Genomic DNA, 15867 nt, shown 5'->3' with positions numbered 1-15867 from the left:
TTTTTCCCAGATGGCAGCACGATCTAAGCTGACCACGTGACGTAATTTGATGCTGAAACTAAGCGTCAGCATGAAAATTAACCTTTAGTCGATTTTCGTACAAATGTTTCCAACAAAAGCTGTAATATGTATATATATATATATATATATATATATATATATATATATATATAAAAATGAACTATAAATTCAAATTGTAATCAACACTGTATATACCATGAAAGTTATAAAGAAGGAGAACGATCGCAATAGAAAATATTGTCCCCAATATTTTGAAAAAATAAGTGAGGCGCTGGGATCGCTAAGTTGTATCATTAAATGCGGGCTGTTGTGCGCTTATATACTACTTACCGACGACAGCGCGGCTGGTGGCTGAAAATGAACTATAAATTCTACAAATTTTCAGGGACAGGTGCGCTAATGCTTTAGTACATAGCGATCGTTCTCCTTCTCTATAACCTTCATGGTCTATACATTATGGAGGGTAGAGATAACCCTCCATACTATACATGGTATTTCAACAATTAACTTAGTCAATTGTTTGTTTTCACTTGTTAAAATATAATCTGAAGTATTCTTAATCTTTTTGATATTCACTTTTTCTTTTTTTCCCAAACAAAAATTTAGTTTAAAAATTTTCTTTAAGAACCATGTAAATATGCTTTATAATAATGTAACATTTTTCTGAACCACTCTGTTTTATCTTTTTATGCTTAATATTTGACAAACCGTTTATTATGACGCAACTGCAGTGGATACTACAGGAATTACAGTGGAAGTCGCCTATAAGGACAGTAAGTTTATTATGTATTATGACATTATTTAATAAATAAACTAGGGATTACTCTGAAAAATCTTTTTCTTTTTGCTCCGGATTATTTTATTTGCTTGCAAATTTTTGAATAACGAATCAGTTACCCAGTGATATCTACATATTATTCATACAGTATGACTCACAGGTCATTATAGAAGGATTCCACTGTATCTGATTTTAATGACATTCGCTTAATATGACTGTGTAGTTAATGTGACCATACGCGTTTGTAAGGACGTATTATTTAATAAAATAATAACTCTCGTTTTAGTTTTTATTTTGGACTACTTTTTCGCTACAGTGTCGAATTAATTGCTTAATCTGTATACGAAGCGGTATAACGATTAATTTTTAAATAGTACGATTTATTATTTTGATTTAAGAAATGTCTGTTGTTCATCATCGTAAAACGCTCACTATTGGAGAAAAATGTGCTATCATTCATAGACTAGAAAATGGTGAAACGAATTTAAAACTTGCGAAAGAATACGGCGTCGGTCATTCGACGATATCTATGATTTATAAAAACAAAGTTAAGATTAGAGCATCTTATAATGAAAATGTTTTGAAACGAAAAAGAATTCGTAAATCAACTCAAAATAAAGTAGAACAAGCTTTATTAGATTGGTATAACGTGCAGAAAACTCAGGGAACAAGAATCACTGGTCCTATACTAATACAAAAAGCGAATGAATTTGCTTCCTTGTTTCAAATAAATTTCACATGTAATCCAAGTTGGATTACTCGATTTAAAGTGAGACATAATATTGATTTTGGAAAAATATCGCATGAAACCACTTTTATTGATCCAGATATTGTGGAAGGTTGGTTTATATACGTAGCTTGACTTTTTAAGACATATTTCAAAAAATTAATTAAAAAATTTCTATAAGCAGATTAACCGCGTTGCTTTTTTTGTATACTCTACAACAGGTAAAAATTTGTAAGTGCACATGAGGTGGATTTAGAAGCACAAATGAAGGGAGTGCCTTTCCCACTCGAATGTATAAGAATCTTTTTTTGCGAATGCGTAGACTTCCGAAATCGTGTGGTCTATACCGACTCCCGATATCAACATAAATTTTCCCAAGTTCTTAGGTTTTTTAGACCTTGATTTGAGGATAAACTTTTTTTCCCATGAGATTTTATTCGAGTTATCGAGAATTAAGTATGGTTGCCTAATAAGATGTACTATTTATTTAGTGTTTTTTTTTTAGTCAAATTGGAGACACCAGACAATTTAGATGCCCACACATCAGATGAAAATTTAATTTCATACGCGACTTTTAAGTCGGATCCCTATGAACATTCAAATACACCATCAGAGCACATGCAGATTTCAGAATTAAATGCAGATTCAATGCCGAAGAGCATGGATTCGTCAGATTCAAGCATGCAAAGTATTATAATTAGTTTAATTTTTTTTTAATGTAATAATAATTTGTAACCATTGCTTAAATTCATTCATATATTCAGAAAAGGAAAATGAAGCTGACATGGACTTAAAACGAAAAGAAATCGAAATAGCAAATCGGAAATTAATTCTAGAAGAAAGAAGATTAGCCCTTGACGAAGCAAGATTAGAACTAGAACGGCAAGAAAGACTACAAAGACTTAAATTTGAAGAACGTGAAAGAGATGCAATGTTTTCATTACTAAAAGGCCAACAAGAATTAATGTCATTATTTTTAACAAAATTTTCATAATTTATAGAAATATTAATTGTAATTACCCGACTGTTTTTTAAGTTTACCTACCAATAATTTTTTATCATATTTATTAAGTAAATTTTATTTAGAATATTAATTAAGAGGATAATTGTAATTGCTCTAAATAATAAATAAATGCTGAGAATTATTTTTTCTACGAGGTGGTTTAGATTACATTTCTATTTTTCTATACATTTATCTAGAATTAGATGTGCCCTGGATATAAAATTAACCTCTTTCTTCTTTTGCTGAGTGCTTAAGAATAGAAAATTTTTTTATGTAAAATGTTGATCGAAAATCAAAATTTTTCGCTTGGCCCAAAATTTAGTGATGAATAAAACTCAAAAATCATCCTTCGAAGATTAATTTTGAAACGAATTCTTACAGATGAAATTTTTCTAACGAAAAAACACCAATCACTAGCAGGTTTTTTGTATAAGTTTTCGACTATTCATATACTATGTACTTATTATACCATGTATATGAAATATACATAGTATATAAGTTTAGTCCCAAGTTTGTAACGCCTAAAAATATTGATGCTACGAAAAAAATTTTGTCTGTCTGTCGTCTGAAATGTAAAAAATGTTCCTTATAAAAAAATAAACAACTTTTGTTTTAAACATTTTCTTGTAAACATCACTGGTTACCTACGAGGGCGCTAATTAGGTGCAAATTTTGTAGTATGTAGTATATGGGAATATGTTATGTGTGTTTGGCTAAATAAGAGTGGAAATCTTTCTTTATTTACGTGACGTCAAAAACAAGCGATTGCGTCATCAAAACTGTCTTTACATGGTATTTGAACAATTAACTCAGTCAATTGTTTGTTTTCACTTGTTTTTCGTCTTATTATTCATTCAAATAAGTTAACACACGCAATCTTTTGGTTTTGGTTAAATATTTGACTTTTATCTTATTTGGTTAAATATTTTGACTTGAAGCCATTTGAATAATTTTAAAATCTGTATTAATATAAAATAAAATAATAAGTATTTTTATTAAAATTTCTTTTTTGAACTAACATTGTTGTTTTTTCAATTACAAATTGGTATATTTACCCACAATTTACCTTTAACATAAAGGATACATTTTAAACTTTAGAACGAATCCTTTTAAAGTCACACAAGAATTATGCGATAATTATTGGAGCTCTTTTAAGTTAGCGACGATAAATCAATTTTTCTAAGTTTTCGATAAACAGTTGGATTGTTCGTTAATGTTTGCTCGAAATTATCGATTGTCATTTGTTAATTTACTTATAAAAAGATTCCAAAGTTGGCGACGACATATCCATTTTTTTTATTTTGCTTTAAACAAATAGATTTTTTTTGTTCGTCAGTTTTTTCATAAAATTACAGTAAGTTCGTTATTGTGTTTTTTTGTTTATAATTATTTGAAAACAAAAAATAGAGACTATAATTAAATATTATTTATTTTGATTATAACCTTCAAATTTTTATACTATGTATATATGAAATATATCATAGTATATTAAGTTTAGTCCCAAGTTTGTAACGCTTAAAAATATTGATGCTACGAACAAAATTTTGGTATAGTTGTTTATAAAACCACCTAATTAGTCCATTTTCGGTTGTCTGCCCGTCTGCCCGTCTGTCTTTCAACACGATAACTCAAAAACGAAAAATAATATCAAGCCTAAATTTTTACAGCGTGCTCAGGACATAAAAAGTGAGGCCGAGTTTGTAAATGGGCAACAGTCAATTGGTTCTTGGGTCCGTAGGACTCATATTTTAAACCGTTAGAGATAGGCCAAAAAATTAAATGTAAAAAATGTTCCTTATAAAAAAATAAACAACTTTTGTTTGAAACATTTTTTGAACAAAACAAATATGGTATTATGGTATAATAAATAAGATCGTAAACAGTGATGTAAACATTAAATAATGTTTACTAAATGATAAAAATTATTATTTAATTAATTTTTATAAAATTTATTATTTTGAATTTTATTAATAAGAAAAAGATTTTAACGTTACTATTTATTGAATATAGATTAAATATACTCTATCAAACTCACTTAACTATGCCTCGAAAATCATGCGTACCGGTTGAGGATGCTGTCACAGTTATAAAGAGATATATAAATAATTTTAATTCGGACACTTTACCCATACACTCATCTCCAATATGGAAGGAAATGTCTAACGAACCTGAATTTTATAAGAAATGGAATACTGATGTAGTACGCACGAATGTTAAAAAAGATAGGAGGAATATTCTCACAATAGCAAGAGAGGAATGTGGATATTTTATTGAAAAAAAACAACAGCAAAATGATGATTATGAGGATATTAAGGCGGTTCATTATTATGACCATAATTATGGCACAACTACAGAGGATAGTTTAGGAATTAGAGTGAAAGTCGCTTATAAGGACAGTAAGTTTATTATATATTATTGAGTTTGAGCCAACTAAAGATACTCAAAGTTGGTAGATCTACAAAAGTACATGTTACGATTGATAGAAAAAAAGTTGCCAAAGCAATCGAAATTTAATTTGAATAATAATTTAAGTGGTTGTTCTTACAGTTCATTTTGAGACACCTGAAAATATAGACGCACACATATCTGAAGAAAATTTAATATCATATGAAACCATTCCCTCGGATCAATCTGAAAATTCAAATACACAATCGAAGCACATACAAATTTCAGAATTAAATGCAGATTCAATGCGGAAAAGCATGGATACATCAAATCCAGCCATACAAAGTATTATAATTAGTTTTATTTTTTATTTAATGTGATAACAATTTGTATCCATTTTTAGATTCATTCATAAATTCAGAAAAAGAAAATGAAGCTGAAATGGACTTAAAACGAAGAGAAATCGAATTAGAACATCGAAAATTAACTCTAAAAGAGAGAAGATTAACTCTTGAAGAAGCAAGATTGGATTTAAAACGCCAAGAAACGCTAGAAAGACTTAAGTCTGACGAGCGTGAAAAAGAAGCCATATTTTCATTAATAAAAGGGCAGCAAGACTTAATAAAAGGGCAGCAAGACTTAATGTCCTTATTTTTAAAAAAATTTGCATAATATATTTAATTAGTTGTTAACTGTAATTTTTAATTTTATAAATAATTTTTTATCAAAATTTGAATTAAATTTTATTTAGAATATTAAAGAAAATAATTGTTATATTGCTCTAAATAATAAATATATTCAATTTGATTTTCTATAGATTTATCTAGAATTATATATTTCACGAATATAGAAATTACCTTTCTGGCATAAAGTTTTTTCAAAATTATTTTTATTGATAAATGGTAAGTATCCTGATAGTCTAAATTGGAACTACTTAAAATGGGTTCACTTCCTGTTTTAATTAGTACGAATTATCACCTCCAGTTGGTGGGATTTATCAACTTTGAATTTGAATAATTTTATTGGCCATTAAAAATAGGAAGTACGTGTATTGTCATCTGATAGTCTAAACTGGAACTATTTAAAACGGACCTACTTCCTGTTTTAATAAGTACGAATTATTATCGCTTGTTAGCGGGATTGAAACTCCCTTAACTTTATAAAATAAATATAGGTAAAATGATTGTGAACACTAATCTTGAAGTCATTTTGAAGTGAACACTAATCTTGAAGTAGTTTTGGAAATTCTTAGCTTTGTTCGATTAATAAAAATCAAATTGCTAGTGTGTTGACAAACATCGAAATTGAACGCAGTAGACCTTTTTCATGAAAAACAGAAATGCTTTTTGATAATTTTTTATGAAATTATAGGTCGGGTAGAGCTTGTAACTCAAAAATTACGCATTTTTAACAATAAAAACACTAGGAAAAAAATTGTTAAAAAATCACAATATTTGAAATATTTTAAAACGATTTTTTTTTGCTCCACCGCACACGTGATCTGTGATGTCAATCCGACAAGCAATGACAATAAAACAGTGTCAACAGTTGTATTAATATATCACTATTATCAACTTTAAATGACGTCAAACCAACCTTCGTGTAACGTCGTGTGTTTCCGGATCGTTTTCGCCAATTTGAATTTTAATGATTTTCATTGTCTGTTACCTCGGTCATATGGCTTCAAAAAAATCGGGAAAAAAAATTAGCGCATTAATCAAGACATTTACTTTCATTTAAAAAAAAAAATGTGAAAAAGGTCTGTTCCTGAATACAAGTTAAATTTATTTTGAGCTAACATTATTTGTTGTGATTTGGTTTTCGTTTATCAAAAATTGAATGGAACTCACCCATTGGTAAATTTACACATTAGAACGCATTCTTTTAAAATCATACAAGAAAAAATATGTACGATAATTATTTTGAGGTTAAATATGAACGAATTTAAATTTATTTATTAATATTTAAAAAGTAATAACAAATAATTGAAATAAATATAGTTGACATAACAATAATTAAGACAGATTACCTTAAGAAATATGTTTTCAAGAACCTATATGTTTAAAAAACTTGATAAATTTATTAGAATAAAACAACATAAACTGGTAATTGATCAAAAATATTTTAATTTAATATATAAGCTAAAATTAAAATATATTTTAGTACACCGTACAAATATGCCAACATAAGATTCATAATGGAAATACGTCCATTTCATCAAATTCTACTGAACATCAATTATCGATAGATTCAAAGAAAACAGTTAAAAATAAATTTTTAACACCAATTTATCATAATGGATTAGTATCAAATATAAATAACAGGACTCGTAATCATGTATTGAATAGTGTATGTTATATGAGTACTGTTAGTACTAACAATGCAGCAGATATCTTAAAATCTATCAGCAGTTTACCAGAAATACCGAAACCTCCTACAGTATCAACAAATGAAACGACAGCAGATTTACTCGAAGCAACCACTAACTTAACGACACAAACAATAGACGCACTAAAAGAACCATCGTTTGAGAGTTTGGGTCTTGGTGGTTGGACTCCAGTCGGAATGGTACAACAATGTTTGGAATATTTACATATTGGCTTAGATGTTCCGTGGTGGCTAACAATTGTCATAGGTATCGTTTAATATTTAATAATTATTTGTTTCATATTTTTTTATTGATTACCATAATTAAATTACTTGGTAATACTAATCCTTAGGTCTAACAGATCGATATCAATATCCTTTTTCTTTTTGAACAAATAGAAAAAAAAATTACACAGAATCCAGGATTCGATCCCGGGTCCTCTAGATATCAGGTCTAGGACGTATCCAACTCCGTCACTTCTGTTCTATATGAGTGGCACAAACTCTGTGTAAACTGTTCGTGTCCTAAACTAATAGGGAATATTCATGTATTTTTTTTATAGTTTTAATTCATTGTTTACACCGTTATAACAAAGTAAAAAATATAAATACTGCTTAAAAATGTTGTATTTAAGTGTAAAAAAATATTTAAAATACATTTTATTTTGAGATATATAAACGCAGTTTTTTGGCGCTCTCTGTTGATGACATATAAGTACGTGATCTGTCAATTGATGACAGTTCAATGTATAATTTACACTTTAAAAAAGTGAATTTACAACACAGAATTTACTTTCGTTATTATTAAGTTTTCTAATAATAAGCCGTAGAATAGTATAATTTAATGAAATACCATATAAAATGTAAGTAATTAATATCATACAGGATGTCAACAAATTTGACAAGCCCGTACTTTGATGTTACTTTTGTTACTTTGATGTCCGTATAAAAATTTGAATTTCCGTTTTAGAAATTTTTAAATGCCCTCACGGAATTTGTACTTTTATTAATTAATTTTAAGTAATTAAAAAGATATTAATTACTAAAATGATGGTTTAGTTGAAATGTCCAGTCATTAAAGTTAGGGAAGAAAAATATTTGAACCAAATTTAAATTTCATGAATATTCCCTATTCCAAGATAATGGCACTAAAAACATTTTTAATTTTATAGGTACAATGTGTGTAAGAATATTAATATTCCCATTGGTAATAATTGCTCAACGAAATGCGGCTATTATGAATAACCATATGCCAAGATTACAAGAATTACAAGTAAAAATGTCAGAAGCGAGACAGTCCGGTAATAATTTAGATGCAGCACGATATGGACAAGAAATGATGGTATTTATGAAAGAAAAAAAATTAAATCCATTAAAAAATATGCTTGTACCATTAGCACAGGTAGGATTCAATTATAATGGTACTATTCAATTTTTTTTAAATTGGTAATTAAATTTTGTTTTTTTTACTTAGGCACCCCTTTTTATATCATTTTTTATGGGCTTACGTGGAATGGCAAATGTACCTGTTGATAGTATGCGTTATGGTGGATTATTTTGGTTCACTGATTTAACTTTACCAGATCCATTTTACATATTACCAGTTATAACCAGTTTTACTATGTGGGTTACAATTGAGGTAATTTAATATTCATCTTGGTTAGCAATAAGCACCAAAAAAATAGCAGATAGACTGATAAAGGTTCTGAAATTAAATGTTAATAAAAAATATTCCAGGTTGGTACTGATGCTGCCAGATTATCCTCTCAAAATTTACAAACAATGCGTTATGTATTAAGAGCGCTACCAGTTATTATTATACCTTTTACAATAAATTTCCCTGGAGCAATATTATGTTACTGGGTATCAACAAATTTTATATCATTATTACAAGTTGGATTTTTACGTATACCATCTGTACGAAGTTATTTTAATATTGATCCATTAGTTACACATAATCCAGAAAATTTACCTGTTAAACCAAAGCCATTTGTTGAAGGAATGAAAGAATGTAAGTAAAACACTACTTGAATTTTTATTTATTTATTTTATCTGCCGTTCTTATCTTTAACTGATAATTGCATATTTTTATTATGAAACTAACCTTTTTACATTTATTCCAAATTTTTTGGATTTTTTATAAGTCAAATGACTTGTTTAATATTACGTACGATATAAGTACGATAACATTTGTGTTTTCTTTATACACAAGCATACAAATAGAATAGACACGAAAAGGTTACACATAACTGGTGTTACTCACATAAAGTAGGAGTGCCTAACACGTAGTGTTAGACACTCCCGGATATCTAGAGGACCCACCTTCTTTGTCATTTTTTCGTCTTTCTTCATTAATGTATTAACCATTAGTGTCAATTAACTAAAAGTACTTATTCTTTGGAGAGATTGTTTAACGACTCTTTTACATATTAACGTTTACGTTTAATTTTACAGCATGGCGTAATATGAAAATTGCTAAAGAATTAGAAGAACGTGAAAGATTTGACGATATGCAATTTCAACGAGCAGGACGTGGTCCAATAATTAAAACATATAAATTCGATCCCACAAAAGTGAGTGGTCCACCAGTGACACCACCAACAAAAAAATAGTTTTCAATTTTGTATATATGTTATTATTTATGACAGTACATATGTTATGTATTATTATGTATAAATAAATAATATAATAGTTTGTTTTTTATGAACTCGTATTAAGGTATCTGTGTTACTAAAGTTGCAAGTTTTCAATACATTTTTTGGCGCAATTGTGTCATTCATACTCCAAAATTAAACGAAATGAGTTAGTTTGAAAAAAGTTATTGATGAAAATTTGGTTAATTAATCATCCCTGAACAACATTCCAAAGTTTCATGAATACATTGTGTTTTACATTGGTTTGAGTAATACATTGTATCACTCCTATTCAAGCTGAGCTCAAATTCAACGCACGTTATATCTCTATTCAACCGCATGTAATTTTAACAAACGTTTGTAAAAAGAATATTTAAAATTTAAGCTAACGTGACCGTATCTTTAAAGTTTTAATACATAGATAAAAAAGTTTGTAAAATGCTAATAAAAATGGGCTAGACAATTACTTGTAGGAGAAAACAAATTAAAAAACACTAGATAATTCAAAAAATGAATAAAATTTATTTAAATTTATATATATAAATCGATTTTTGTAAGATAATAATATTTTAAACTAAGAATATATTAATTTCAATTACGATTTGGATGGTGGTATCATTTTAGAAAGTTTATCAATTGTATTTCGTAGTGTATCATTTTGTTTATTTAATGTTTGAATCTGTTTTTCATTAAAATTTAATTTTTTTTTCATATCTTCAAGGGGGTTACCAGATAATTGAACTAAAAAATAAAATTAAAATTTTTTAAAACAAGATGCTTTTAACTAGGAACCGCTAAAAGTAATAAACATATTATTATGTGGTTCTCGGTAACTTTTCTAATGAAATTTTTTTAGAAATTTCTTACTTTGAGAAGACTGATGATCACTATTATCATCCGACGTATCAAGTTCTTGAAATTTGATTTCAAGTTCTTCAATTTTTAATTTTAATTTATTCTCGTTGACAACAGCTTCTTTTAAATTGTTTTCCAAAACAATTATTTTTCGTTGTTCATCTTCTAATTTTTGCTCACAATTTTTCTAATACATTAAAAAAAATTAACAGCGTGAGGTAAAGTAGCAAATATATTATATTCCCGAGAGCCAATTTCTTGAAAAAATTTGGAAACATTTTTTTTAATAGCCCAAGAGAGAAAATTCTCATCAATTCTCCTACTTAATTAAATAAAACTAATTTTTAATAGTTCTACGTTAAAATATTTGTATTTCAATATACCCATATCTACTTTTCTATTCGAAAATAATTCTTTTATCACAGATTTATACTTTCAAATATTCTCCTTGTAAATAATTATACTTTCAAGGAACACTACTCCTATCAAATTCAACTGAAACAAAACTTCAACTATTACAAAACACGCAGTCTTCAAAAAGTTTAGCACAGGCGCTAGATAGAGTTGAGTATACAAAAATAGAAGACCACAGTTTGTCAATTGATTGTTGTTCAGAAAAGCTTAATCTTTTATTATTCCGGATGTTGTCAGAAACTCTACTGGTCCAATTTTTGTATATATCTCCCCCTTTTCATTTTCAAACTTAAACCCAATGAATATAATATTACCATTCCAACCATTATACATCACAAAACAGTTCGAAACTTTTAAACTACCATTCAAAAACGCATATAATATAAGGACATAACACTTCCGATGCCGAGCTATAAGCGCTCGTGGCTGAATTTAACGTGCCTATCTGGGCGAGGGCGAGGTCTTTTTCGTGCTATCCTCTCCAATTTTTCTTCAGTATGAATGCGTTTATGTTGAATTAAATTGGCTTTTTGATGAAATTGTTTATTACAAACATCACAAGAAAATAATTTTTCTTCAGTATGAATGCATTTATGTCTAATTAAATTACGTTTTTGATGAAATTTTTTATTACAAACATCACATGAAAATTGTCTTTCTTCATTATGGATACGTTTATGTAAAACTAAATAAGGTTTTTGATTAAATTTTTTACGACAAATATCACATGAAAATGGTTTTTTTCCGCTATGAATGCGTTTATGTTGATCTAAAGTGTTTTTTTGATTAAATGTTTTATTACAAACATCACATACAAATGGTTTTTCTCCGCTATGAATTAATTTATGCCTAACTAAATTAAATTGTTGCGTAAATGTTTTATTACAAATATTACATGATAACTTTTCTTTGTTATGGGCTCGTCGCTTGTGTTGAACTAAATTACATCGTCTATTAAATATTTTATTACAAATATCACACAAAAATGATTGATTTCTATTTTCTGTATGAATCGGTTGTGATTCTATAAAAGTTTCTTCTTCATCTATTATTTCGTCTTTAATAATTACTTCTGTATGAAATTCTTTTTGAACTGGATCAAAAACAATTGATTCTTCTTTTACAAGTATTTCTTCTTCCATTAAATCTTTGACACCGTCTTCTGGTTTTTCATTTCCAAATTCTATTGTAACTTCGTCATCGACGGCTTCATTTTTAATAATTAGTTCTGTTTGTAATTCTTTTTCAACTTTAATATTTTCATAATTAATTGTGGACAAATTATTATCATTTTCATAAATTGGTTCTTCTTTTACACGTATTTCTTCTTCCATTAAATGATTGCTTCCGTCTCCTGGTATTTCCTTTCCAAATTCCATTGTTACTTCGTCATCAACGGGTTCATTTTTAATAATTACTTCTGTTTGTAATTCTTTTTCAACTTTAATATTTTCATAATTAACTGGTTCTTCTTTTACACGTATTTCTTCTTCCATTAAATCATTGCTGTTGTCTTCAGGTATTTCATTGTTAATGAGTCCAACTTCCATTGTTAAATTATCATCTAATGTTTCATTTGTGTTAATTGTATTAACTAAATATAACTTAAAACCAAAATAATTAGCACTGTTATTAGTTATTGCTGTGTTATTTAAATTTGTATCGGTAATCGCAGGTAAAACTTCATTATCAGAAGACTGGTGTTCTTGTGCGATCTTCTTTTTTCGCAGCCTATACGCCTTACAACGTTCCGCGTTTGTTTGTGCTAAACATTTAGTTTTTGGAGTTAAATTTCTTTTACGATAGTAATAAGCTCTACAAATCTCTGCATTAGTTTTAGGCATCTCGAAAACTGAAACACTTCATCCAATTCACAGAAAAACGGAGATGGATATTCACAAATTTTGAAACTTCATTGGTGACATGTATTGAATTGTTTATATCTTTGAATATGTACTAACTGGGATTTGGCAACAGAGACCACCTCTCGAAGATGATTGAAAATAATAATAATGACGAGTTTTGATTATTAATGCGCATGTCTTAATATACAATATGATATCCTGGCGCGTATTTAAAACATATAATTGCCATTTAATAAATATTATTTAATAATTAAACTTTACTAACCTGTGATACATGTCTAGTTTAAAATATTCCTTGCAAATAAAACAATATCTAACCATTTTTTAAAACTTTTACACATATAATTAAACAAACAGTAACTATTGATGCAGCTGACTTCCGTCAATAAGATCATGCGCATAAAATAACTCGCTCTGTTTTTGTGTTTGTCTGTCAGCTATTTGAATATTGTGTCTTTGCTAAAAGCTTCAGAATCCAACCAACTCTTCTATCGTCAAAAAACTCGTAAATAAAACAATACAGAGCTATCAAAAATAAAATAAGAAACGTTCACGATAACAAAAGTGTAATAGATTAAAAAAAATGAACGTAAGGACCAAAAATCCGCTGACCCGTGCTAATTCGACCCTCTTAAAGACATGGTCAACCTGTGGATCACAGGAGAGACCAGTAAATTCTCAATCCTTGACCGTGGACAGTGTAACTGTGTATCCACGGATATAAATGTGTGAAATTACACTCAAAAATATATTTGAGAACATTTTGTCTAAATTTTACATTGGCATAAAAATGGCGAACGATCTGACTCACATGTATATAGCCCTAATTTACATACGAAAAGTAATAACAAACTTATATAATAAATTTTTGAATTTTTCTTCAAACTTTTTTTTATATAATATTTATAAAAACTCCTACACTCCTTTGAAGTATTTAATTTTCTTTTAATTCTTCTTCAATTTACATTCTAAAAATAGTGTTTTTAAATAGTGTTATTTTTAACGTGGTATTGGAGAAATTTCGTAATCCTGAATTCCTGATTGGTTACTGATTAGGTATGCATGGCCCATAATATTAACATTTGGCCAAAATAATTTAGCACCTTAACAAAAAATCCAACATATCCATGGAAACTGATAAAAATTGAAATTGACAGGTGTAGTGTTCTTTAAAAATAAAATTATTTCAAACTAATTCAAATAACCATGGCGATGGCAAGCATAACCTCAAGTTTTTTAAATTTACAAAAAAATATTCTAGAAATAAGTGTTCAAACATGTATCACCCAACAAATAAGAGGTAAAAAGAGGTTAAATATTCCAAAACTACGTTATCCTACATGGTTTGTACGCAAAGAACGTGTGTTACATGATGAAAAAATATCGCAAGAAAATAGTGAATTTATTAAAGATGTCATCTCAGAGAAGTTTGGACCACCAGCAATAATCGGCGGTATACAAACATATAATACACCTCTTAAAACAGAGCCTTTAAAATCAGTTGAATGGACACCTGGCTTAAGGCGTACTGGAACTATTGCAAAGAAAATTGGCATTTATCCAATGTGGTTGAAAGATGGAACTAAAATATCAACTACTTTATTACAAATTGTAGATAATCACGTTGTAAAGTATATTCCCCCGGATGAATATCACCAAACACGAGAGCGTGTAATTAAAATTCGAGGAACTCCAAAAGGATGTGTTCTTGTAGGTGCAGAAAGTGATGATCCATCCTTATATACACGAGAATACTGTGGTTTATTTGAGAAATCTGGATTACCCCCAAAAAAATTCTTGGCTCGTTTTTTTATATCACCATCGGCTGCTTTAAGTCCCGGCACACCGTTAACAGCTTTACATTACAGAGTCGGTGATTATATCGACGTTCGAGGCAAAACTGTGGATCGAGGTTTCCAAGGAGTGATTAAACGTTGGGGATTTAAAGGAGGACGTGCTTCGCATGGTACGACAAAAACTCATCGACGTCCCGGAAATATTGGCGGTGGTGGTGAAAAAGGTCGTGTTTGGCCTGGTACCAAAATGCCTGGTCACATGGGTAACACATGGCGTATGTTGAAAGGTTTAAAAATTTGGAGAATTAATACAAAATATAATGTACTTTGGGTTAGTGGTCAAAATGTACCTGGTTCAACAAATTCATATGTTTATATTTATGATACTATTTTGCCTTCGAAACCAGTAACAAATCCACCATTTCCCACGCACGTTGATAAACCGGATGAAGTTTTACCTGAAAATATTTACGATGAAGAAGTTCATAGATTTAGTGATCCAACTATTACGTTTCAACCAGAATGAAATGTTTAATAAAGTCGTAATTTTTTATCTATAATTTGTTTTAAAATTATAAAACTTTATTGTTATTTAAAATAATAAATATTTAAAATTATAAATCGAATATAATTATTTTGGAGTAGAATGAGTATATTTTAATTAAAAAAGTAAAAGACGCTTCTAAAACGTAGAACTATTAAAAGTAGTTTTATCTTAGCAGGAAAATTGTAAAGCCTTCAAGAAAATAATATGTCGGCTTATTACATTATATCCAGAAGTGAATTAATTATGCATAAGACAAAGCAGGCTCGTGCCTAGAGGCGCGGGGTCATATTCAGTAAGCATTAGCTAGTGATTACTCTTATTATGAGTGTTACTCTTTGCTAATTTGGTGGCCACCAAATTAGCATGATTAGCATGAGATATATGTGCCCCCAAAGCTTAACCATTTGATACAAAAAAAACTAAACAATCGATTTATAACAATACTCAATATATAATATTAACGAAAATTATTTCGA

At 28.7% G+C, this 15867-nt stretch overlaps 4 protein-coding genes across 4 annotated transcripts; all 4 read left to right on the top strand.

The window, feature by feature from the left end:
* Positions 1–683: 683 nt before the first annotated feature.
* LOC123295310 (jerky protein homolog-like) lies at positions 684–2567 on the top strand. Its single transcript, XM_044876606.1, has 4 exons — positions 684–794; positions 1198–1638; positions 2032–2214; positions 2291–2567. Exons 2-4 carry the CDS (start codon positions 1200–1202, stop codon positions 2518–2520), a joined length of 852 nt encoding a protein of 283 aa, XP_044732541.1. The 5' UTR covers positions 684–794; positions 1198–1199; the 3' UTR covers positions 2521–2567.
* A 1083-nt stretch (positions 2568–3650) lies between these two features.
* On the top strand, positions 3651–5586 carry LOC123295944. The gene is made up of 4 exons (XM_044877406.1): positions 3651–3883; positions 4540–4925; positions 5077–5259; positions 5318–5586. The coding sequence occupies exons 2-4, from the start codon at positions 4571–4573 to the stop codon at positions 5584–5586; spliced, it is 807 nt and encodes a 268-aa protein (XP_044733341.1). The 5' UTR covers positions 3651–3883; positions 4540–4570.
* A 1308-nt stretch (positions 5587–6894) lies between these two features.
* On the top strand, positions 6895–9925 carry LOC123295127 (mitochondrial inner membrane protein OXA1L-like). Its single transcript, XM_044876354.1, has 6 exons — positions 6895–7019; positions 7078–7549; positions 8454–8683; positions 8756–8920; positions 9019–9292; positions 9736–9925. Exons 1-6 carry the CDS (start codon positions 6954–6956, stop codon positions 9891–9893), a joined length of 1365 nt encoding a protein of 454 aa, XP_044732289.1. The 5' UTR covers positions 6895–6953; the 3' UTR covers positions 9894–9925.
* A 4021-nt stretch (positions 9926–13946) lies between these two features.
* On the top strand, positions 13947–15382 carry LOC123295274 (39S ribosomal protein L3, mitochondrial-like). Its single transcript, XM_044876553.1, has one exon. It carries the CDS (start codon positions 14255–14257, stop codon positions 15368–15370), a length of 1116 nt encoding a protein of 371 aa, XP_044732488.1. The 5' UTR covers positions 13947–14254; the 3' UTR covers positions 15371–15382.
* The last annotated feature ends 485 nt before the right edge of the window (positions 15383–15867 follow it).

This window comes from Chrysoperla carnea, chromosome 3, assembly GCF_905475395.1.
Source record: "Chrysoperla carnea chromosome 3, inChrCarn1.1, whole genome shotgun sequence".
Classification (NCBI taxonomy): Eukaryota; Metazoa; Arthropoda; class Insecta; order Neuroptera; family Chrysopidae; genus Chrysoperla; species Chrysoperla carnea.
The sequence above is the reverse complement of the archived record's forward strand: the minus strand, read 5'-3'. Positions and strand labels throughout refer to the sequence as shown.